At 39.6% G+C, this 25513-nt stretch overlaps 2 protein-coding genes across 2 annotated transcripts in view; one reads left to right on the forward strand and one right to left on the reverse strand.

The window, feature by feature from the left end:
• Positions 1–600, reverse strand: part of USPL1 (ubiquitin specific peptidase like 1) — a 34408-nt gene extending 33808 nt beyond the window's left edge. The window contains exon 1 of the mRNA XM_046663928.1: positions 362–600. The gene's annotated coding sequence lies outside the window, so the exon portion shown is untranslated. The remainder of the gene's footprint in view (positions 1–361) is intronic.
• The window catches only part of LOC124240741 (uncharacterized), a 31943-nt gene that overhangs the window by 181 nt on the left and 6249 nt on the right, over positions 1–25513 (forward strand). The window contains exon 2 of the mRNA XM_046663866.1: positions 598–1223. Coding sequence (XP_046519822.1) covers positions 598–1223 — 626 coding nt within the window. The remainder of the gene's footprint in view (positions 1–597; positions 1224–25513) is intronic.

Genomic DNA, 25513 nt, shown 5'->3' on the forward strand with positions numbered 1-25513 from the left:
TGGTACCAAACCTAGCCGTCCTAAATCAGAGACGGAGAGGACCAGGAGAGATCAGTTTCAAACCCAACCTTGGAAGCCCGAGGCGGCGCGGAATTCCGTTAACCCGCCCCATCTCCACGCTCCCTTGGCGGAGAAAAAAACACTCTGGTTTCTCTTCAGCATTTACCTCTCTGAGCCCAAACGAATCTGCAACTCTAGGCGTTAATGCCGACCCTTCCCACCTGAACCTAGTCCCAGCCCCTTCCCTCTCCCAGCCTGGCCCATCCTTTCACGGTGAGCAGACTACCCCCCAGGTCGCCCCGGCTCTGCCCCCTGTCCCTGTTTTGGGAGCTGAAGGAAACTGCTCCCTCTTCTCCCTTACCGGCCGCGGGCACTCCCCTTCTTCGCACTCTGCCGAACCAAACTGCTGTTCCAGGTTGAGCTCCACACCACTCAGCGCAACGTTGCCCCCACGTTCCCTTCAGTCCGCTCCTCCCCCACCGGCCTCCCCGCTAGAAAAGCAACTTCCGCTTTGAGTCCGCGGCAAAAGAGTTCCCCTTCCTGCTCCGCTCGGGGCCTGGAAGGACGTCGGCGTGACGGGGAAGATGAGGACGGGAGCACTTCCGGCCGGCCTCCGCAGAGGCGTGGCTGTCAGCCCGGCTGCCGCAGCCGCAGTTTCAGCGGCGGCGACGATTAGGGGCGGGGCCGGTCGCTGCAGAGCCCGCCATATGTGAGTGGCTGGGTTTGGGGAGGCGACGTTTCTGGAAGCTGCTGGAAAGCGCTCGAGTGGCGGAGGTGACGCCGGCGGCCAGGGGGTGGGGCGTGATTAAAACTAGTGCGCGGCCGGCAGCGGAGGGATTAACGCTGAGCAAAGAGACTGGCGCGCGGCTCGCTGCGCCCTGGCCCGCGGGAGCCCGGGTCGGACGCCGGCGCGGCGCGAGCAACCCGGTGGGTGGGCGGGCGAGGGAAGGGCTGCCCGGCCGCCGCAGGCTGCGATGGAGGCCCTGGGCCGGCGCGGCCGTGCGGCGCCGCGGTCTCCAGGACTGTGGGCCGCGCGGGGCCCCCGCTGTCCGCTCTCCTAAAGCCTCGGCGAGAGCCGAGCTGCCCCAGAGTGCGTGTTCACAAAGGGTCACCACACACGGAGCTGCCCCTCCCTGTCTCCCTAAACCCCATCTTCGAGGCCAGGGGCTTTCTACCAGGATTCTGGGGTGTTCTTCCTTTCCTCCCTCCCAGATCTTCTCACGGTAAGGGGAGTAGCCGAAGCACAGGGACTTTGCTGTCCGTGACCCATCCTTACTGGTCTGCCGCGGAGCCGTGCCTGCGGCGCCAGTTTCAGCTGCCCTGCCTTGTTTTAACTTCAGAGACAGAGCACTTCTCATTTAGTTCGCAAGTTTAAGGCTCTACTTTCGTAGGAAGGTCATGTGGCTTAAGGGACATCGTGACCGCGTGTGCTATTTCTGAGTCTGCATTCTGAGTCTTGGGGACAGCGTATTCCAGAAGTCCTTTCGGTCGATGTGTTCTGTGTCCTAGAATATAGATGTAGTTTCTCAGCATTTATTTACGGAGTAACCACCATTGGCATTTTGGACTGGGTTTTTTTTCGTTTGTTCTTTTTTAGCGGTCTCAAACTAAATGTATTGTGGACTAGTACTGATAATTTGCGTAGGGTGGTATAGAGGAAACAGGTCTCATGTACGAAGAAATTCTTCAGGAAAGAGGATTTTAGTATTCGGTACTTCTGAATGCAAATGGCCAAGACATCCAACAGGGAGTTTGTTGTTTTTCTTCAGACTGAAAAATAGGCTGGTTAGGTTTTATTTACCGTTTTTGTTGTTGTACTAGATTATTAATGTGCTGGTGTATTTGCTGTAAGATCTAGCTAGTTAAGTTTCCTTAATTTTTTTTAATGAATTATGATGAAAATATGAGAAGATAGTATTTGCTCCTGAAATAGTAGCCAAAACTCAGCGCTTTTCTTGTTCACCATTTTGCTAATTCCATTTTTAGAATGGAATATGCTATTTTTTGTAATAAACACTTGCTAAATATTAACTTCATAAATTGATCAAAACTCAGTTAAAATGTAGCTAAAATTTTAAGATTGAAAAAGTCGAATTGTATTAATCAAACCTTGTTGTCTGCAAAGTTGATTTACAGTCTTTTAGTGCAAATTTGATTTTTTGCCAGGAAAATATATGTAATAGTAACAGAAACAAAATGGAGATGGCACTTGGGTTATGGAAAGAAAAGAAAGGATTTTAGTGTGTGCTCTGTTTTGACTTCAAATCTTTTCCCCTTGTAAAAGGTAGAAAAAGTCTTATTAATACTTTATAAAAGGAAAGAGACTAATGTAGAACAATCAGGAGAGATTGATTAGAAAACGCTCCTTTTGTGTATATTGGGTAATGGTCCCAACTGGAAAAAATTGTATACATTTCTGCTTATTCCTTACCAATATGTTTGGAATGCCTCCTTCTGTGTACACTGGTCCCCAAAAAAGTGCAGTTACCTTCCAGTAGGCTTAAAGCTCATTGCCCTCATACCCTTGTCAGCAATGTGGGACGGAAGTTTTATTTACCTATTTCCATTTAAAAATTAACATGATCCAATCAGAGGGAGCTTTTATTAAAGTAATAACTAATGAGCAGCTGAAATAGGAATACAATGTTGTACAATTACGATTTTTATTTATTTTTTCTGCTCTCAGAATGTCAGCTTTTGCCCCCTCTGCTAGGTTGGATTCCTTAATTATAAAACAAGTCTTCAGTCCAAACCTGGGATGTAAAAGCTCCCTGCTACGATCGCTTGTTCTGGTCTCATCAAAAAGATGTGAGTTGAGCCAGCCCCAGTGGCCTAGTGGTTAAGTTCGGTGTGCTTGGTGGGTTTAGTTCTGGGTGGACCTATATCACTCGTCTGTCAGTGGCTGTGCTGTGGCAGTGGCTCACATATAAAAAGAGGAAGATTGGCAGCGGATGTTAGCTCAGGGCAAATTGTCCTCAGAAAAAGAAAAAAGATGGGAGTTGAAGTGACTAACCATATTTTCCAGCAGCACCTTTGTGAGTACGGTTCATAATCTCTTATCTAATTCCAACATTCACGAAGCTCTGAAAAACAAAAACTTTTTAAACTTGGAGACAAAATTCATTTGGTAACAAGATATGACCTGAACTAATTAGAAGTTATTTAGTCTTTATCCCATATGTTTGATTATGGGATGCTGCCCTTGGCCACTGGTCTGTGAGGTGTTACATGATGGTCTATGTACCTGGTAACATTTTTAAATTCCAAGAATTTCTTTATTCTAAAACACATCCAGCCCCTGGGTTTTGGTTAAGGAATGCAAGCCTGTATTAATAGTTTTGGCAGTACACTTGTGCTAGGCATTTGTATATTTAAAAAATTAAAATAACTTATGACATTTTAGTTCTTGCCTTCAGTGATTTCAAGTTTAGTTAGAAGGATAGACAAAAATATGTTTATCATACTGTAATGTGTCAGTGCTAGAGATATGCACAGCCTGTTTGTAAGTGTAGCCATATAGTGACCACAAAGAAATTAGTAGTCTGAGGGTTTGAGGTTATTTTGTACTTCAGACTCTAAAATTTAGACAGAACATGACAACCCATTATGTAGCCTAAACTTCCTTGGCTCTGTTTTGCCCGCATAGAATGAGAAGACAGTATGATAAGTAAGAGTCCTAGAGTAAATGTTGGAATATCTGATTTCTAATCCTAACTTTTCTGCTGTGACCTTACACAAATCACTTAATTTTCAAGGCCTCAATTTGTAGATCTATAAAGTAAAAAGTATCAACTAGGATAATCCCTTAAGGAAAGTCCCGGATAGTTCCAACATTCTACCTGAAGGTATTTACCTTTAGTACTGTGTCTATTTTTTATGTTTTCCATTAAGAACGTGATCCTCTTTCATCTCAGACTACTTTCTTGCTCATCTGAATTTTGTGTTTTCTTTTGGGTTAGATAATACATTCACATCGTTCAAAATTCAAAAGGATATGCAGCGAAGTGTCTTCTTCCACACTTGTCCCTCAGCCACCCAGTTCCTTGCCTAGGAAGGATCCATTGCTAACAGTTTCTTGTATATTTTTCAAAAAAAAATAAATTTATGCATATACAAGCAAAGTGCTATATGTATTTTATTTTTCTTCCCTTCTTTTACATAAATGGTACATACTCTGCATAGTTTATGTACCTTATTTTTTCACTTAGTTCTGTATCATTATACAAGGTGTTTCCCCATTCTTTTTATGCTGCATAATGTTCCATTGAATGCTCTATCATTTCATCAGTCCTCTCCTTTTGGACATTTAGGGTTTTCTCTGGTCTTTATTAAAAAGAATTGTGCAATGAATGACTTCGTATATTCGTTTTTCACACACATGAATATATCTGTGCCCTAGACAACATAGCTGAATTGCGATAGTCATATAGTTGACAAAATATGTTATTTAGTAACCAATAATGTAAAAAGTCGGTAATCAGGTTCTCAGTAGTGTATTTCTTAGGGTGCCATCAGCTGTAACTTATGTGTTCTCTGTGCCGGTATGCTGGTATAATATAATGGAGTCAACACCCTATTTGGTTCTAAAGTAAACATATAAGAGAAATTACGTCACCTAAATGGCTGTTTGTTCATATGAGTCTTAGATGGAGCAAGTGGATTATGTGTAGGGACCTTGTCCTAAAAAAAACAAATAAATATCTATATGTTTAGTCACTAAAATCATACAGCAGAGCAAGATTTTCAATGAAAGGCACATAAGAAGTGAGACTGATGTAACAACAGATTTGTGCTTTCCAGCTCATACTCCAGGGCATATGATCATTGAGTGCTATTTAAATTGTTATTTTTCTTTTAAATTTTTTGCGAAGCACATGTAAGTTGAATTTGTGTAAGATGCAATTTCTCTCTAGTACCAAATTACCAATAAAAAAAGTAAACCTAAAGGAAGTAAACAGTTTACCCAAATTTGCATAAAAAAGCAGACCTGGGACTAGAACCTATAACCTCTAATTTCTAATCCAGGGCATTTTTCAGTATATCACATGTTCTCATAATTTAACATATAGCTCCAGCAGTAGATCTGAGAATGCCTAGTGCTTAGGGACTGTTTTGGGTGCATTTACTCTGCCTGGGCTCTAAGAGCAACCTAGAGTTCAAAAAGCAGCAGTGCATTTTTCTGATGACTCGGTCACATTCTAAAAGTAATCGTGGAAGTAATCACACAACGTGTTGATTAGCAATCAGGAGGTCTCCAAATCAAAAAATTAAAGCTGAGATAGAGAAACACTGTTTCCTAATTGGGACATAGTTGTCTTTGAGATGAATTTATCAATCATAAGGACTGGAAGGAGATTCGGATTATTTGGAAAGAGATAGTCGTCTATTTCTCAGAGTTCATGCCATCATTTCATTTAGCCAGGAAAATCTAAACCATCAGAAAAGGAGAAGTGGTGATAGGAACAGAGCAGAAGAATTGAGAAATAGGAGATTGGGGAGTGTGCTGGAGTAACTGTGTTCCCCTGAAGCTGGCTTTGCAACGTGACACCCCTCCTCCCATTAGGGCTGTAACTCTGCTGGCTCTTCCCCTTCTCTTTGCTTAAATCTTGTCTTTCAGGTCTAAGCCTATGTTTTGCTTGTCAAACTGTCCACCCTACCTGAGCAGCCCTCTACCCTCCACCCCCACTCTAATTCCTCATTACTACCTGCTGTTTATTTTCTTCATAGCATATACGCGGGTGTGTGTGTATTTGTTACTGTCTTTCTCCCTTCTAGGTTACGAGCTCTTTGAAGGCAAGGACTACACTGTTTTGTTCACCGTTATATATACATTGCCTGGTACATAGTACCCATTTGTTAATGAATGAATGATCTTGGTGGTTTCCAATTCCCAATTTACATGGCTGACCAAACCTACTCTTGAAATGGAATGTTTTCAACAGTGTATTTCCCTATGTTCTTGTATTTGTTACTTCAGGGTTGGTTTGGAAGATGTATATGTAAGTTATATGCTCATCTTCTTACTGAGAAAAATATTAACTTATTTGTCAACAAGCTTTTATTGACTGCAAGGTACCATGCTAGATGGTGGGTCAGTACAAAAGTGAATAATGCGTAGTTCTTATCCCTACGGAGAAGTAGAAACATGAATAAACAAATAGCTTTCATTGAAGGCAAAATGAAATAAATACTAAATAGAGTTGTACAAGCAATATTCTGTGGCAGCAATGAAGAAAAATGATCTTAATTACAGGAAGAGCCTCACGGAGTTGAATTCTGACTTTAGTCTTGAAGAGAAAAAAATAGAATTGAAGTCCTTATACGTGGAGAATAGAGATGGATAAATGTTTAGCTTCCTTTTTTCTTTTTTTTTTTTTTTTGCTGAGGAAGATTTGCCTGAGCTAACATCCATTGCCAGTCGTCTTCTTTTTTTTTATTTGTATGTGAGCCACCACATGAGCGCTGTAGCTCCATGCCTGGGAACTGAACCTAGGCTGCCAAAGCAGAGCGCGCTGAACTTTAACCACTAGGCCACTGGGGCTGGCCCAGCTTCACTTTTTGAAAAGCCCTGAAAATAGTAGTATAGACCACAAGGAAGTCTTATAAAACATTGTCATAAAGCAATCTGTAACAATTTGAGTCATAAATAAAATTACTCTGGCCTTAAACATTACACTTCTAAAATTGAGGTTAACCATAAAATTAATTTGACTGTCTGACCAGGTTGTGCTTTCCAACTAGTTGTTAAGTCCTCAGTTCAATCTAATAATTGGATTCTGGTTGCTAATTGCAGTTAGTAATTATTTAGTAAACTAATCAATTAAGACAAAACTGTTGAAAGATAAGGAATGAATTTCATTTTTTTAAAGTGATTTTTAAGCCATTAGTGACTTTAATGTATGGTTCTCTGCATCACAAGTTAAAATTTGGACTATCTTTTGATGGTCTAATTTGATTTCTTTTAAGTTTACGTTTGCTTTCCTACCTTTGTGTGTTTTCCTGAATATAGACCTTCTCCTCCCCCTCTTATTTAAAAAAAAAAGAAAAAGGAGAAGCAGCATAGGCTTTTGATTCACAGACCTGATTTCAACTTGGCCACTTATTAATCACAGTTCTGCCGCTTTCCAATTTTGTCACTTCCCACGAAATATTTAACCTCCCTGAGGCTCAATTTCATCTATAAGATGAAATATCTACTAATCCTACTCTGTCATTTAACTGGTTTCCTGACCTCAGGCAAATTGTTTAATCTGTCTGAGCCTCAGTTTTTCCATATAAGAAATGAAATGATCTTAAATGAGGTGATATGTAGAACAGTGGCTGTCAGTTAATTAGCCCTCCACAAATGTTGGTTTCCCCTGATCCTCTTCCATCTCGTCTAAACCCTGCATGTTCTTTAAAGTTTGCTTGAAGTTGTGTTTGCTGTAATCTTTCCTTTGCTAGCTCATAGCAGTCTCCTTTTTTCCAAAGTCATTGCACTCACTGTGTATACCTTGGATTCTTAAATTGGTTTGGATCAGCATTATATTGGGAGCATATTAAAAAATGCAGTTGCATGGGTCCCATTTCTGATTTTGTGGGTTTGGCATGGGGGTCTGGGCCTCTGTGTTTTTACGTTTCTCCTTCAGATTTTCTGATACTCAGCAATGACCATAATTTCCTTGCCTATCCATTAATTATGTGCTTCTTAGAGTTTATATTTGTTAGGTAATTCTTATTATGTAACCCTTAAATTGTTTTAGTTTATACCACAAATATACTGCAAACTCCGCCAAGGGCACAGAACACCCAGAATAGTACATTGTGCTTGGTTTAAAGGTTGATAAGTAGTGCCCTTTTCTTTCCCTGCTAAAGTTTGGATCCAGTTAAGAAATAAGATGCAGAAGTTAGATGAAGGTTCAAATGTAAGTTTAATTACCAAAAAAGTTGTTTGGAAAATGTGGTGAGGTTTACAGCAGCAGTGAGCTTCCTAGTGTTGCATTCTAGAATTAAGCAGATTTAAACCTCAAGTTTCTCTGTCTACAAGAATACAGCTTGTCCTACTACATTTACTGTGTGACAGAGAGCAGACCAGAACAAATGACTCTCTTCAGTCAGGTAAATCCCAAATGGAAAGGAGAGGGGACGTGGCTGAGCCTCAGAACTTCTTCTCACCAACTTATCAGACCACTCTCTCCTGTCCTAGGGAGGAATTAGTGAGAAGGCAGAGGTCAGCCATGAATGTTACAGGAAGTTTCATGTGGAGTATGAGAGAGCTTTCTTGTACTCAGTAGGTATTTGTTAGTGGTTTTGTAAAAAATACATAGCATTACATCAGGATGCTGTTATTTTTAGTACCTAAATGAGAAGTTATAAAGTTACAAATTCAACCAGTTAAATTAGTATATATTATTGTATTGATATTCATTTGCTATGTTAAGAAATTACCCCCAAACAGCTTAAAACACAAACATTTATTATTTCACACAATTTCTTTCTTTCTTTTTTTTTTTGGTGAGGAACATTGGCCCTGAGCTAACATCTGTTGCCAATCATCCTCTATTTTTTTCTCCCCAAAGCCCCAGCACATAGTTGTATATCCTAGTTGTAAGTCCTTCTACTTCTTCTATGTTGGATGCTGCCACAGCATGGTTTGGTGAGTGATGTGCAGGTCCACACCCAGTGTCTGAACCAGCGAACCCTGGGCCACCAAAGGGGAGTGTGCAAGCTTAACCACTACACCACTGGGCCGGCCCCTTCCACACAGTTTCTCATGGTTGGGAATCTGGGAGTGGTTCCAGTTCAGGGTCTCTTATGTGGTTGCAGTCATCTGAAGGCTGCTTGAGTGTCCTGACAACATGGCAGCTGGTTTCTTGCAAAAGCCAGTGATCTGAGAGGCAGAAACCACAATGTCTTGGTTTCACAACCTAACCTTGGAAGTGACATGCTGTCACTGTTGCACAGCCTCACCCTGATATAGGTGGAAGGGACCTACACAAGAGTGTGAATGCCAGGAGGCAAGGCTCATTGGAGGCCATTTTGGAGGCTCCAGTTGTATAATTATATAACACAATTATTGTTTAGTTAGAGTTTATTACCTCACACTGCTTCATATGAGAACAAGTAATTTGATAATGTTTAATATCATTAAAATTGTTAAAATATTAATGATTGGTCTATGAAATAATTGTATTTTGGTGTATATTATTGTATGATTTTCTAGCTGGAGAGTAAGTTGAGAGGATGATTTTCCACTACTGGCCCCTCCTTCCTGTCCAGCTCTGTGTCTAACTCAGATGTTTACATGGTATGATCAGGGACTATTCTTGGTTTGCGTGATCTTCCAGATAGACTGTGAAAGTTCATGGGATCTACAGGCAGACTTATATAAGGTGATAATAGCTACAGTTTTGATTTTAGTATGAATTAATAATTCTGATCTCCTGGGAGATATGTCATAAAGTCTGATTCCCAGCTTCAGATTTATTCAAGTGAGGTTTTTTGAAGTGGTAATCAGGATGAAGTAGACTAGGTGGCTAGTGAGGGTCATGTACCTCCCTGAAATAGACCATAGGCCAAAAGAGTTGAAAACCATCACTCTAAATAAGCATCAGTGGTTTGATTAAAATTCTAATGCTGGAGCACTAAAGAAGTCCATGTAAGTGAAATAAAATGGTTAAAAATCATTAACCATTTTATTTTACTCATTTATTTCATCATGTGAGATGAACTTATTTACTTTACTATTTCACTCATTTCATCATTTTATTTCATGATGAACTTATTTATTTCATCGTAATTTAGATTTCTTATGCTAAATAATTTTAGGTTTTGTAAGATAGCAAAAAAATAGTGTAAGTTAGAGGGAACTTGAAATGTTGAATTAAAGAGTGTAAAATTCATTTGTATAAAATTCTATTTTTGATGCTTTCCAACACTATGGAAAAGACAATAATTTGAAGATTATGGCAGAAAACATGTTAAGATAAATTGACAATGCCTCAATGTTCTTTGAAATTCTAGTCATAAATACTGATGGGTCAGTTGGCGTTTTAAGTTGCTTAAAGAAGGTTCATTAAGTTGTTTAAAGAATTTATTCATGAATGACCAGTCCTAGAAGCCCAAATATGAGAATAACCAAGTTTTTCGTCTGTGTTTAAGCTGTTTACTACCTACACAGACGAGTGCATAGAGCACACCAGCGCCAGCCACGCTGAACTGCTCTGGCTCTTAGGATTCCATTCATGGAGGCCTGTTTCACAGCAGCTTTCACCTTCCAGTGCTAAGAGGCACTCTTTTGCTAATCAGGAAAGAAATTTGAGAGAATTCATTTTAATTTCCAAATGTAATTTGCCATGATTAATCAATAAAATGCTGTTTGGTTTGGGTGCTGATTAGTTTCAGACAGGCTCTCCCATGAATTCTTACGGTAAATGGGAGGTGGTAGTATATTTTTTCTGAATATGGAGTATATAAGCCCTGAAAGTTGCTCAGTTGAGTCTTCAGAGCTAATAGATGGCAGTTAAATGAAAAACATGTTGGAATAAATTGAGAATTTTCTGAAAATGAAAGAACAGAGAGATATAGAAAAGTTGAAAAATGTTAACTTTAGGATATTGTGCCAGGAATAATAAATATATTTACTACCCTCAAAAACTCCCCTTCCAGGAGGGAGGAGGGCAAAAGGGGTGATTAGGCACACGTGTGGTGAGGGATTGTAATTAATCTTTGGGTGGTGAACGTGATGTAATCTACACAGAATTTGAAATATATTATGATGTACACCTGAAAGTTATATAATATTATAATCCAATGTTACTCCTATAACAATAAAAGTTTAAAAAGGAAAAAACGAAAACTCCCAGGACATAAGTTAAATGGCATGACAAAGAATCAAATCCGTTCTGTAAGACAGATCTTTTCAAAATGTCGTTAAGATAAACCAAAGAAACATGATAACCAAATGCAGTACATGGACTTGGATTAAATCCTGGTTTGAAAAAAACTGCTATGAAACACCTACTGGGAGAATCTGAATATGCCTAGCTATAAAACGTACTAGGGAATGTATTTTTTATTTTCCTAGGTATGTTAATGGTTATTACGGTTATGTAGGAGAATGGCCTTTTTTTAGGTGGTGTATCTGAAGTGTATTTAAAGGCAAAGTTATCTTCAGTATTCAGAAATGTGTGTATATGTACATATACACACATATAGGAAAAACAAATATGATAGTGTTAACTGTTGAATCTCTGTGGTAGATATAAGGGGGTTGTCATACTATAAACTTTTCTGTATGTTTGAATATGTAAAATAATGAAAAAATCCCCCTCTAGATATTATTCTCTTTTCTCAGCTTTACAAAGGCCTCAAGAAAGTGTAACATTGTTTATAATTACTGTCTCTACCTTCCTCTACTATTAACTCTTGAATCCAGGCCAGTCAGGCTTTCATTTCTACCTTCCCACCAAAACTGCTCGTTTCCACATCATCATTGGCATCCATGTTGCCATTTGTTTTTTTCTTTTTGGTGAGGAAGATTGGCCTTGAGCTAACATCTGTGCCCATCTTCCTCTACGTATGTGGGGTGCTGCCGCAGTGTGGCTTGATGAGCAGTGCAAAGGTCCATGCCCGGGATCCAAACCTGCGAACCCTGGGCCACCGAAACACAGCCTGCGAACTTAACCACTACGCCACTGGGCTGGCCCCTATGTTGCCATTTCTTAGTCCTCATTTTCCTCTTGACCTCTCAGCAGCATTTGACACAGTTGATATTCTTCTCCTTCATCTTTTCTTAGTATCTTTTGCAGGTTCCTCCTCTTTAAACGTTGAAATGGCTCGGAGCTCAGATCTCTTTTCAGTTTGCATTCACTACCTAAATAATGTTATCCTGTACTGTGGCCTTAAATACTATATAGATGCTAAGACCCCAAGATTGTATCTCCATTCCCAACCTCTACCCTGAACTTCAGACTCACATATCCCTCTGCCTAGCTGATATGTTCACTTTGATGTCAAGTAGATAGACATTTCAAGTTTAATATGTCCAAAACTGAGCAGGTGAGTCCCATCAAGTCACTTCTGCTCACCCACAATCACAATAAAGCACCTGTTCCCTGCCTGCTGCTCCTACATTCTTCCTCATCTCAGTATGAGGCACTTCATTCTTCTGATTGCTCAGGTGAGAAACCTTGGTATCATCTTTGGTTCCTCTTTTTCCCTCACACTATACATTTAACCCCTCAGCAAATATCGTTAGCTCTACTTGTAAAATGTATCCAGAATCTAAGCACTTCTTCAACTCTCACTACTTCAGTTTAATCCGAGCCACCATTCTATCACAGATTATAACTGTTTCTCACTCTCAGCACTATTGACATTTGGGGCCGGTAATTCTTTTTGGGGGTAGTGGGCTGTCCTGTGCATTGTAGTGTGCTTAGCAGGATCCCTAGGCTCTACTGCTAGTAGAGGATGCAAGTAGCAACTCCCTCTCCCACAGTTGCGACAACCAAAAATGTCACCAGACATCACTCAAGTGTCTTCTGGGAGGGAGGCAACACTGCCTCCAGTTGAGGACTGCTGGATTATAGCAATAGCCTCCTGTTCTCCCTGCTCCCTTCCTTGACTCCCTACAGTCTATTCTCCATTTAGCAATCAGTGTATCATGTAAAAACATAAATCAGATCATGTCATTCCTTTGCTCAAAACATTCCAGTGGCTTCCTCTCTCATCAGGATCAAATCTGTAAGTGCCTACAGATTGCACCTCTACACACACGCACGCACGCATGCACACACGCACACATGCACCAGTTGAAAAGCAGCTTTTTCTCTGTGTGCAAATTGAAAAGGGTCCCCCTTCCACTAGGTGGATGCAGCCCCTTACCCTGCTTTGTTTTTGTTTACTGCATCATTTATCACCACCTTACAGTTATGTTTGTTGAGTGAATGGTAAGGTGAGAAGTACAATTGTAATAATGTATACAGGATGTACAATTTTAGTAATATGCACCAAGATAAGTGCTAAAATTTCAAGACAAACTTGGCACCTAATCTAGCCCCAGAGACTCTTGAATGGTCTCCCAGAAGAAATGATCCCTTAATAGGACTTAGGCTGGTGGTACAGAAGGACAGAAAGGTATTAACAATAGAGGGAGAAGAGAAAGATTGTAGCAAATGATTGGTTCACTTTTGAACTGACTCCAGTGGACCTCCATGAGGAGATTATTCCGTTGGGCAGTTAAGAGATATGAGTCTTGATCTCATCAGAGACATCTGGACTGTAGGTACAGATTTGGAAATCATCAATAAATAGGCAGAAATGAGAGACTGTTTCCATGTCAAAATTGGAAGGAAAGCCTTGAAATTTAGTCTGATAAACTAAAGAAATTCCCTAATCAAATGCCACAGAGAAAAATGGGGCGGGGTAGCGAAATGAGAGACTGCCAATGTGTTTCTCTAAAACAAGGGAAACAAATGAGATAGGGTCATTTGGTCCTCTGTACTTTAAAACTCTTTCCGTTACTTTAGTCTGTTTTAAGCTAAATAATTGTCCTTCCTCGGGGCTTGTCGAAGTGTTGATTACATCAGACAAGTAGAGCCTGCTGGCTATGACTAGTCAAGTTCTAAGGTTATTTTAACTTTTATGCATTCTAAAGATCAGTTTTCAAACTTGGAGATCTTGGGGAGGAAAAAACTTTAAAGCATGAATTATGAAATGTTCTTTTTATCTCATTCTTATTCTTTAAATTTGGGATTTTAGGCTAACATGTTTTTAGTCTAACCGTAATAGTCATCAACAGACCACCCCAAAACTTTATGGTTTTAAAAAATGATTATTTCTCTTGATTCTGTCGGTGACTGTGAAGGTCTTCTGCTGGTCTCGCCGTGTCCACTCCTGCAGCTGCAGTCGGTTGACTGCTGGCCTGGGGCTGAGTCGTCTCAGACGGCTGTACTGACATCCCTGAGGTCCAGGTGCTGCCTGTCAGCTGGGCCTCCGTCTCCGTCTCCAAGAAGCCTCTCCTCATTCAGAGTCTCCCTCGAGCTCTGTGACATGGCAGCAGAAGTGTTCCAAGAGAGCAAAAGCGTAAGGCTACCAGACCTCTTAAGGCCTGGTCTCAGAGTTGTACAGCATCAGTTCTGCATTCTGCCACTCTCTTATATATGAAGATTTACTCATTTAAACCCCACAACAGTGCTATAAGAAATAAGTACCATTATTATCTTCACTTGTAAAATGAGGAAACTAAATCTCAGCACTAGGAGCTTGACCGCAGGCACCAAATAGGCAAGCCACAGAACCAGACATGAATTTTAATCTTCCCTGTCAGCGAAGTCTGTGACACTAACTTATCTGAGCCTGTTTCCTCATCTGTAAAATGGAGTAAATACTACTATACAGAATTATTTTTAACATTGAATGATTTGCTTTCTAAAGTACATAGCAGAGTGCATGATACAGAGCAGGTACTCAAAAATGTTAATTTTACTCCCTTCCTCTTACTCTTCTCATGTTTCTTTATTAGATGAGGAAATGTTTTTATACGTGCTATTTGTCTCATTAGCTTAGAAAAATTTGAATGACCTAGACTAGATTATTATTGTTAAAGGACTCTGTCATTAAAATTCCCATAGCAGAGCAGTAATAAAGGAAATTCCATTCTGATGGAATTAGTTATTTTAAGACTGTGATCTTAGCTATTCTACCCTAAGGTGTTAGTGGCTGATGATCACTTAATATATTACTCTTCCAGAGATTATTTACATTTTCAGAAGAAATAAAATACCAGTGAAGGAATAGAATAGAAGAATTTTAGGTTTTGTGGCAAGCCAGTGAGGAAGCTGTGATTAGGAGAGGGATCTTTCAGTGGTACTCTTTGTGGTCTACCTACCACTGTGGGCCAGCCCTGGCAATGTAGCAAGTAAATCGCCACACTTCATATACAATTTATAGACTTGTATTTCTATAGAAAAAGAAAGATGCTTTTTAATTAGATCATCATGCAATATTATTTGATTTGCATATGTGACGGATAAACACAGATGCAGTCATTGTACTATAAATGCAAACTATAGTGCTAACAGATTAAGGTTTGGGCTGAATTGTGTCCCCCCAAAATTCATATATTGAAGCTTTAAAACCCTGTGACTGTATTTGGAGAGAAGACCTTTAAAGAGGCAATTAAGTTAAAATGAAATCTTTAGGGTGGGCACTAATGCATTATAACTGGTGTCCTTATAGAAGAGATGAGGACACAGACACGCATGTGTACAGAGGGAAGACCACATGAGGATCCAGTGAGAAGGCAGCCATTTAGAAACCAAGGGGGAAGGCCTCAGAAGAAACCAAGCCTGCTGAAAGCTTGATCTTGGGCTTCTAGCCTCTAGAATTGTGAGAAAATAAATTTCTGTTGTATAAGCCACTCAGTCTGTGGTGTTTTGTTATGGCCCCCTGATCAAACTAATGCAGGGCCCATTTTCTGCCCTTATGTTTGGTGTTAAGTATTTGTCATTTTTTTTCAGAACCAAAAGTTTGTGTTACAGGGAAACAAATCAGGAATAGATTTTAGGAACCTATTCTTACAAAGTAATCATATTAAGTTATATGATCTGGTATTTGAAATAGACCAGATTGGAAGTATCTTCTTATCCTTTATTTTACCACCATGGCCATAACCCCTTTTCCTTCCACTTCTCTATCCTCTTCACCCTACCATATACCACCCTATCCCATTCCAACACACGTGCATGCCAGGTGTCTGGCTCTTTCACCTTCAGTCCTTGTATTCTCAGGTATATTCCTTAACAAGCTTTATTTTTCCTGAGCAACAGGAAAATCTTCCATGTTGTTTTTCTATCTTCACTTTGTGAAAAACACAGGAGTGGCCCAGTTGAAGAAGGAGAGAGGGCTTTAACATTTATGGAACATCTATTTTATGGTATGCACTATGTTACTCACTTTACATAAACCTCCTTTAGTGAGAAAACAGCAATGGCCTAATTTGGAAAAAGAGAAGGAAAAGCAATAATAAGAACCTTATGACATCACTTTGGAACTTTAAGTCTCTGGCCATTGCCCTACTTTCTGTATGCTTAGCCCTGCCATTAACAGATCCACAATACCTAGTGGTTATGAGAAGTACCTTAACTATTTAAATCTCTAGATGTAAATCATTTTGTCACATGTAAAAGCAGCATATCTTTGGGGTATGCTGGGGATTGGCCCTAGAAATAGCATGGAGGTACTAGTGCTTCTAAGAGTATGTTATTGACAGTCATAAGTAATTTGCATGTGCATGCTCTGTTTGTAATGAAGAGTAACTGAAGGGAAAATGGGAAAAGTTGCTAACCTCTGGACTGAATAGTAATTATAGTAGTCAAGAAGGGACAGCTAGCTCTAAGGACGTTGGAAGCATGCCTCGTCTGGTGTAAAATACCTTCCACCTAGTTATAAAAGAATGTGAAATTCTTTCCTTGGGCTTGGAATTCTGAAGAAAAGGAGCCCAAGGGAAAACAGGCTTGTTAGCCCTACACATCAGGGGTCATCAAACTGGCCTGTGGGGCAAATGTGGATTTAGGCCTGTTTTTGTACCTCCCTTGGGTTAAAATGATTTTTACATTTTTAAAGAGTTGTTAAAAAATAAGAATGTGTGACAGAGACCTTATACGGACCACAAAGCCTAAAATATTTGCTATCTGACTCCTTGCAGAAAAAGTTTGCCATTCCTTGCATGTAGTTGTAGAGGATCTGTTTTGTGTTTTCTATTGAAAGATCAGTGGTATTCTGTAAACAGTTAATTATGAGAAATCTTCCTGAACGTTTGTAGTATTTTATAGAATTAGTTAATTTTGGACCTTATGGAATGTTAAGAGATCATCTCTTCTATATTAGTCTGCTAGGACTGTTGTAACAAAGGACCACAAACTGGGTGGCTTGAACAACAGAAATTTATTGTGTCACAGTTCTGGAGGCTAGAAGTCCAAAATCAGTGGGTCAGTATGGTTGGTTCATTGTGAGGGCTGTGAAGAAAGCGTCTGTTCCATGCCTCCTCCTGGCTTCTGGTGGCTTTGGTGTTCCTTGGCTTGTAGATGTATAACCCCCTCTCTGTCTTCATGTTCCACATTGCATTTTCCCTGTGTGAATTTCTGTCTCTGTGTCCAAATTTCCCGTTTTTGTATGGACACAGTTATATTGCAGCAGGGCCCACTCCAATGGCCTTATCTTTATCACCTGCTAAAACCCCATTTCCAAATAAGGTCACATTCACAGGTACTTGGAGTTAGGCCTTCAGCATCCTTTTGGAGGACAGAGTTCAATCCATAACATTTTCTGAGCCCTTGTTTTACAGATGAGAACACAGAAGAAGAGAAAGCGTAAAGAAGTTGTTCAGGTCCTACAGCCATCTAGGAGCAGAACTAGTATTAAAATGTAGGTGCTCCGACTGGTCTAGTACTTGTTCACCTACATGCTTTGTACCATCAGACACAATTGATTATAGACTAATGAGGTTAAAGTCAAGTATAGTACTTGTTTGTACTGTTGCATTATTCCAGTCATGTTTTATGTGCCTTCTACTAATTACAGAAGACGACTAAATTACGGATGGATCAGAATTACTCCATCACTTCCATTACAGAAACGAGCACCTCTTGCATTAATTTTAGGTTAAAACCATGTTTGTATATCTAATTCAGAAAGAATTTCCAAAGGTCTGTTGTTACTACTGAGTATCTAAGCCTACATCTACAGTATATGCTAGGTAGTGGTTGTTGGAAAGTTGTAGAGACCATGCGTTGGTCTAGATCTGTGCATTGCCTGTTTCAATAGCATTTATTGGAAGGTGGCTCGTCCCGAGGTTCTAGTCACAACTCTGCTATAGGTTCTGGACTCAAGTCTCACTTATTTTGACCTTTTGCCAATCACTTTCTTAAGCCTTAATTCCCATTCTTTAAAAGAAGGGATGAGGTTTTCAAAAATCCCTTGTAATTCTAGGATTCTAAGATTCTAATTGTGTGAATATGATAAGACCTTGCATTTGGGGTATCTATTGATTTGAGAGAGTATATTTAACTTTATAGTAAGGAGTTTATGGTAAACCTCTAATCAGACTGAGACTTATCTGGCCAACCTGGAGTAGTATGTAAGAGTGTCAATTGTGGGGCCCCAGTATCTGATTGTAATAACTGTTCATAAAGCTCTCTTTGCATGCATTGTAGTGTAGTGTGTGTTTGGTTACAAGTGGGAGGAATATTGCCAGACTCTCATGTTTTCTGTTACTGGCCAGATTTCTGAGTGAAGAACTAAATTTAAAAGGTTACCCACAACTAGAAGGACCTGCAACTAAGGTATACAACTGTGTACAGGGAGGGTTTGGGGAGATAAAGCAGAAAAAAAAATTTAAAAAAATAATAAAAAATAAAAGTTTATACCCCAGAGGTACCCTAATATTTCTTAACATTGGGCATCCCAGGGAATGGAGTTTAATTGCACCTCCTTTGTTCTCCCTTGGTATTTTCTATCTGTTGTACAGTCTTTTGTGGTAGTCAGCCTCCAAGATGTCCCCCAGTGATTCTTGCCCCTTGTTATCCACGCCCTTGTGAAGTGTGCCTGCCCATACTAAATAGGATTGACCTGCGTAGCCAGTAGTATACTGTGGAAATGACAGTGCGTGACTTATGAGGCTAGGCAATAAAAGACCTTGTGGCTTCCATTTCGCTCTCTCGAATCGAATCATTCACTGTAGAAGTCAGCTGCCATGTCATGAGGACACTTAAGCAGCCCTGTGGAGAAGTCCATGTGATGAGGAATTAGGCCTCCTCCCAAAAACCAGCACTAACTTGCCTGGCATGTGAGTGAGCCACCTGAAAAGTGGCTCTTGCAGCCCTGCTCAAGCCCTCAGAGGAGTGCGGCCCCAGACGGCATCTTGTCTGCAGCTGAGCCAGCTCCAGCTGAGCCCTCCTGGTGACCTGGCCACAGAAACTTGATGAAATAATAAATGTTTATTGTTTTAAGCTACTAAGTTTTGGGGAAATATTTTATGCAACAACGGATAATGGTACCACCTTTGTTGATTCTGCCCCTTTTTTCAGATCATCGTTTTTATCTCCCACTAGATTTTTATCTACCGAAAGGTAGGTCATGTCTTAACTCACTTTTTAGGCCTCACAGAGGTTTTTACAGTCCTCTGAAAATATTTTTAATTGAATGTGATTGACTTATATAAAGGCTGGAACACCTAGATTGCAGCTATTGCTTCTGTTTGGAAAGGTTAAATTCTTCTATTCTATTTTGAAATAAATGCAATATTTTAAATAGGTTTCCTTTAAAAGAAGTTAGGATGTTTGAAAGATGTAAATCAAACAAAAATACAATTTTTTATTTGGTACTTTTTAACAAGTATCCAAACAAATAGGGGTAAAAGACTCACAGTAGAACCAGGAAAAACTCTTGGACTTGGTCATCTTTAATGACTTTACTGAGAAAAATAATATGCTTTTTTTGCTTGCTTGTTTTTATCCTTTATTTGAAAATAATTTCAAACTTGCAGATAAGTTGAAAAAAACAACACGAAGAACACCTGTGCACCTTTTACCTAGATTCACCTGTTAAGATTTGTCTCATTTGCTTTATCCTTTATGCTCCTGTGTGCTCTTGCTCTCTTTCTTTCATGCATTTGTAGGTGTATATACATGTATGTACATATATCATATTTGTATATCACATGTATATATGCATACTTGTGTATATCTGCACACACAATATTTTGATGAATGATTTAGGGGTAGCTTACATACGTAATAACCCTATACTCCTAAATTCTTAAGTGCATAATTCCTAAGAATTACAGTTAACAAACTTCAGTAAGTTTAATATTGATACTTTACTGTTTGTGATCCAATTTTGTCTGTTGATCCAATAATGTCTTTGTGCCATTTTCCCCCTCCCAGTACAGGCCTGAGTATAGGGTCATGCATTGAGTTATGTATCTGTAGTCTCTTTTAATCTGTAACATTCCCATAGACTTTCATTGTCTTTTGTGGCATTGACATTTTGGAAGAACCTAGACCTCTCCTCCTTTTCTCTAGTAGAGTGTTCCTCATTTAGGGGCTTATCTGGTGTCTCCTTGTCAGTAGATTCAGTATCCTTTTACACATTCTAAAGTGAGGGGCTGGCCCTGTGGCATAATGGTTAAGTTCTGCTCTGCCAGGTTCTTGGGTTCGGATCCTGGGTGTGGACCTATACCACTCATAAACCATCTTTGGCAGTGACCCACATATAAAGTGGAGGAAGATGGCGCCACTGTTAACTCAGGGCTAATCTTCCTCAAACAAAAAAAAAAACGGAAGATTAGCAACAGATGTTAGTTCAGGGCTAGTCTTCCTTAGCAAAAAAACAAATAGAAAGTGAGAAAACAGTATTACATTCAAAGTGACGCGGGGTCGGTGAGCTGAGGAGTCGAAAGAAAGATTTCTTGGACTCTCAAGATCTGGCAGTAGTGCTCTTTTATGTAGAGAATAGTGTAGCATGGGGACAGGACCCATGGGCAGGCAGAGCTGCTGCGTGGGGACAGCACCCACGGGCAGTCAGAGCTCCTGCTGCTGCCCCCGCTGGCATGGGGACAGGACCCATGGGCAGGCAGAGCTGCTGTGTGGGGACAGGACCCACAGGCAGTCAGAGCTCCTGCTGCTGCCCCGAGTTGAGGGTTAGGGCTAAATTTAAGGCATAGGTATGTGAGTCATCTCTTTACGAAGACAAAGGAAAGAACATGAAAAAAAGTTAAAGTGGTATCAGTGCAGGTGGGGTCTGGTCGTTGGGTGATCCCATGACTTTTAGACAAGAATCAAATCGGATTAAGTAAAGGTCAGAAGCCACCACCCTAAATCAGTTACATGAGATTGCCAGACAGCAACCAACTTAAGTTCTTGCCTTCCCCATTAAAAGTTTCTAGGGAAAGGTCATCTCTCTTCTTCTTCCTGGTACAGAGAGGGAGGCACCTTTACAGATAGAGATTTACCTTACAAACGTAAATGTGTCCCAACAAGGGCAAGTTCCATTCCTCAGAGCCTCCTTCCCTTTCCCAGTTTATCAAAAGCAATCAGCCCCAAACAATCCCGATGCCAAAGAGACATATCCTGGGGTGGCCAATTTCAGGTCCCTACAAGGTCATCCCCCCTTCCTTCACAAATGCAAATGTCTCTCAAAAGGGCAAGCAAAATTCCAGTCCTCGGAGCCTGCTTCTCATGTGCAGTTTTAAAAGTAACCAGCCTAAAATCCTCATCAAAAGGATCAATTTAAAGCAAAATTTAGGTCAAACAGTTTGAAAGAATTATTAGAAGTTGAAATGGAAAACCAAAACCTGTTGTAGAATCAACTTCTTAGAAAATGTTTAGAATAAGAGACTTTTCAATCCTTCATATTGCTATAAATAGTATTGATTGGCTCAACAACTGAATTTTTAAAAGTCAAGAAATGTCTTGGTGTTAGGGTGACCTTAGGTGGTTTTATTTCACTTCATCATGAATTCAGCTCTCCAGAAAGCCAGTGGTATCTTTCTGTTGGAAACAAATTCCAACTATTGCTAAATTTATTTAACAAGCATTATTAAATTCTTATTATCTGCCAGACACTGGGTGGATCCTGGGAATACAAAGAATAAAACACAGACTTTGTATGCTATGCTCTGTATAACCAGATAACCAGAGAAGCTAACATGCCCCAGAGGACAGGAGGAGCCTCTGCTTGGATTTAGTTTGTAACTGTGCCGGAGTGGGAATGCCTGGATGCTCCTTTCTGCCCGAAAGGAAATCCCTGTTGCTCTGATGAGAGTCACATCCATCTGCAAGAAAACTAATCTTGCTGCTGCTTGGCATTTTTACCTATTCCAGTGCATTAAAAATGACTAAATCATAGTGAATAGTTTAGTGCAGGCAATCCCTTTAAGAGACTTGGGGATAAGGTAGATTATTTCTCTTAATGCTCGAATTCTTGAATTGTTGCAATTGTTTTGTACTATATTCAATGCCCAGGAATTCACTTAAAAAAATAATAGCACTAAATTTTTAATTATGTATCTATGCATTGTTCCCAGCGGTATCATAGGTGAATGCTTAAACATTATTTTAAGGTGAAAAATGATTTTTAAGTCTGAAGATAAGACAACTTTTCATTTTCTAATGCTGTGACCATAGTTACAGCTTTGTTCCTGACTCTTGCCATGTGGCAGTGTCCTAGGCAGTTCGTTTTATCTGAAGACTAATGCGTTCTCAGCCATTCAACTTTGTGACTCTGGTTTCTGAAGGGAAATGTCTTTATACATGGGCTGCCTAAAATACTACCATTTAAACTTAGAAATAAAACGCTAATGTGTGAAGCCGGGATAATTTCTAATAAGAGTACTGCTAACGATAATTTCTTTATTTTCCAGACATGTTTTAACATAGGGGAATGGGTATGGTTCTACTATTGCAGATGTTCTTTATTTTTAACTAAAATTGTATTACCTGGGAAGATTGATTTTTTTCATGTAATTCTCAATATAAGAATAAAGAAATGTAATAGTTGTCTATTCTAAATTCTGTATTGCATTTTGTTAAGACAGTTACTAAATACCAGGCCAAAGCAAAGAAGCTGTGATGTTATATTGTCAGAAATATGGCTTGAGAAGGCAGCTGGGGAACAGAAGGGAATTCAAGAAGACCCATAAATCTAACCTAAGATTGGAAGAGATTTTTTTTTAAAGAACTAACTGTATATATATCCTTGCTTCTGTCTTGGTAAATACTGACCAAAGAAAAATATTTTATTGGTAAATATGTACTTTGATCAAAATAATTCTCTGATATGACATTCATATAAGCTGACTAGTTTTGACAATTTTCCTTCTATGAAACTTGAGAGGAAGGGCTGGCCCGGTAGTGTAGTGGTTAAGTTTGCGTGCTCTGCTTCAGTGGCCCAGGGTTTGTGGGTTCAGGGCCTGGACATGGACCTACACACCACTCATCAAGCCATGCTGTGGTGGCATCCCACTTACAAAATAAAGGAAGATTGGCAAAGATGTCAGCTCAATGACCATCTTCCTCAGCCAAAAAGAGGAAGATTGGCAACAGTGTTAGCTCAGGGCCAATCTCCCTCACCGAAAAAAAAAAAAAAATTGAGAGGAATGGAACACAGAGACTTTTTACCCATGCAGTTTAAATTCATTTAACTATAGTATATCAATATAATTGAGGTTTTAAACTGCCCTAGTTGTTGGGCTGCCTACAGTAGGACAGTATTGTGAAGCATAAGGTAAGCTCTGAATCTGATTACAAGTGGAATGTAGATTACTTAGAGGTTTTTTCTATTTCTCTCTTATTTGATATTGTTAATAGCAATAAGAATTGACTGGGTTGTCTTAACTTTAAAAGTCCCTGTTGCTTTGCACAGAGCTTAGAGGACAGAATGCAAAGTGTTTCAAATTCCTTAGCACAGTATAGTATACAAAACTGCCAGGTGATTTCTTTTTAAAATCAAAATTGGTTGAATACTGGAAATTTTCTATTATTCAACCTTAAAATAGGTTGCTTTGTAATATGGCTTCTGCCTCCTCACTAGCCTCCTAGCCTGCCTCAGTCCACCTTGAACTTCATCTTCTAACAGTATTAAACAGCTTGAGATTTCCTTGCTCACGTTTAACTTTCATAATTTAGGGTTGCACTACCCAGGCTCGTAGCCACTACCTACATGTAGCTGTTTAAATTTAAGTTTAAATTCATGAAAATTAAATTAAAAATCCAGTTCCTGCTGCACTAGCCACATACCAAGTCCTCAGTAGCCACATGTGACTAGTAGCTACCTTGTTGGAAGGTACAGATATCAGTATTCCCATCGTCACAGAAGGTTGTGCTGGCCAGTGTTTCCTTAAAGCCTTTTGTTGCGTCTGCCCACCACAGCTTCCTCTCCTTTCTTAGCTGTTTGAAGCCTGCTCATTCTTCAAGATTTATGTCATTGGTCATTTAAAGCAAGAAACATTTCCAGCCAGTCCTGTTCGTTCCCAATTTCTGGACCTTTATGTTTGCATTTTGCATTTATCGTTGGCACTTTATTATGAGAAAATTTAGATTTATATATATGTCTTCTCTTCTAGACTGTACACTGTTCAAATTTCACCTTCTAGATATTTCTTGAATTCATCCACTTCACTCTAAATATAGTGGAAATAGTATTGTCTTAGGAATCAAACAGGTATCATTTTGAATCCTGGCCCCTCCACCTTGTGAACTTAGCTTTAATTTTGTCAAGACTCAGTTTTTTATGTATGAAATAGAAATGGTAAACCAGGCATTCAGTTTTATTAGAGGTTGTTATGAATGAATTTTTGTGTCCCTCCAAAGTTCATATGTTGAAATCCTCATCCCCAGTGTGATGGTATTAGGAGGTGGGCCTTTGGAAGGTGATGAGGTTATGAGGGTGGAGCCCTCAGAAATGGGATTAGTTCTCCCATAAAAGAAACCACAGAGAGCTCTCTAGTTCTCTCTCCACCATGTGAGGATACAAGAAGAAGATAGCAATCTGCAGCCAGAAGAGGGTTCTCACCAGAACCTGGCCATGCTGGCACCCTGATCTTGGATTTCCAGCCTCCACAACTGGGAGAAATAAATTTCTGTTGTTTGTAAGCTCCCCAGTTTATGGGATTCTGTTTTAGCAGCATGAACTAAGGTAGTGATCATATATATATATGTATGTATATATATGTGATCAATATATATTCTTCATATATATATGTGAAGAAAAGAAAAATGTTATTTTTTAAAAGATAAAACTGTAGCATAGACGGGAAAACCTTGTAGTTTTTAAATGACCTATTTTTTCTTCTTTCTGATTTATTTTTAAACAATTATACATCCAGCCTCCTCAGTTCTTTGAGTTTCATGAAAAGAGGGACTCTCTAGTGAAAAAATTGGGGGGCTAGACAGATGCCCATTTGCAATCTGAAGAAGATTTCACAGTGTATTCTTACCAACCATGTACTTCATAGCTGATATGACCAACTATGTATCCGATTGTGCATCTGACACTTCATCTTGGATATCTCCTGCCACCATCTTAATTCAGGCCCTGACAACTACGTAACCTTCTAGCGAACTTCCTGAACTCCAGGTTCTCCCTGTTTTAATCCATCCTCCATGCCAAATTTACAGATCTATGTGACTCCCTTGTCTAATTTTTTTAATCTTCTATTTCCTGTGTTATCAGTGTACCCCTTTGCCTCAACTTGAAGACCTTTAGTATCCAGGCTCTACCTTAACTGTCAAACCTTTTAACCATGTAGCTTCCAGTTACTTTTTTTAATACTACAGAGGCAGATCTTTCTTACTGTCCCACGAATATTCCATATTCAGTCCTACCTCCTAGTTTTTAATTATGTTGTACCCCTGGTTGGAAATTGCTTTCCCTTGCTTGTACATGGTCTACCTATCAAGCTTTCAAGATCCAACTCATATCTCATTTTCAGTAAGGTTTTCATGATTGTTTTAGTTTTCGAAATCTAACTTTT

Source organism: Equus quagga, chromosome 6 (genome assembly GCF_021613505.1).
Source record: "Equus quagga isolate Etosha38 chromosome 6, UCLA_HA_Equagga_1.0, whole genome shotgun sequence".
NCBI lineage: Eukaryota > Metazoa > Chordata > Mammalia > Perissodactyla > Equidae > Equus > Equus quagga.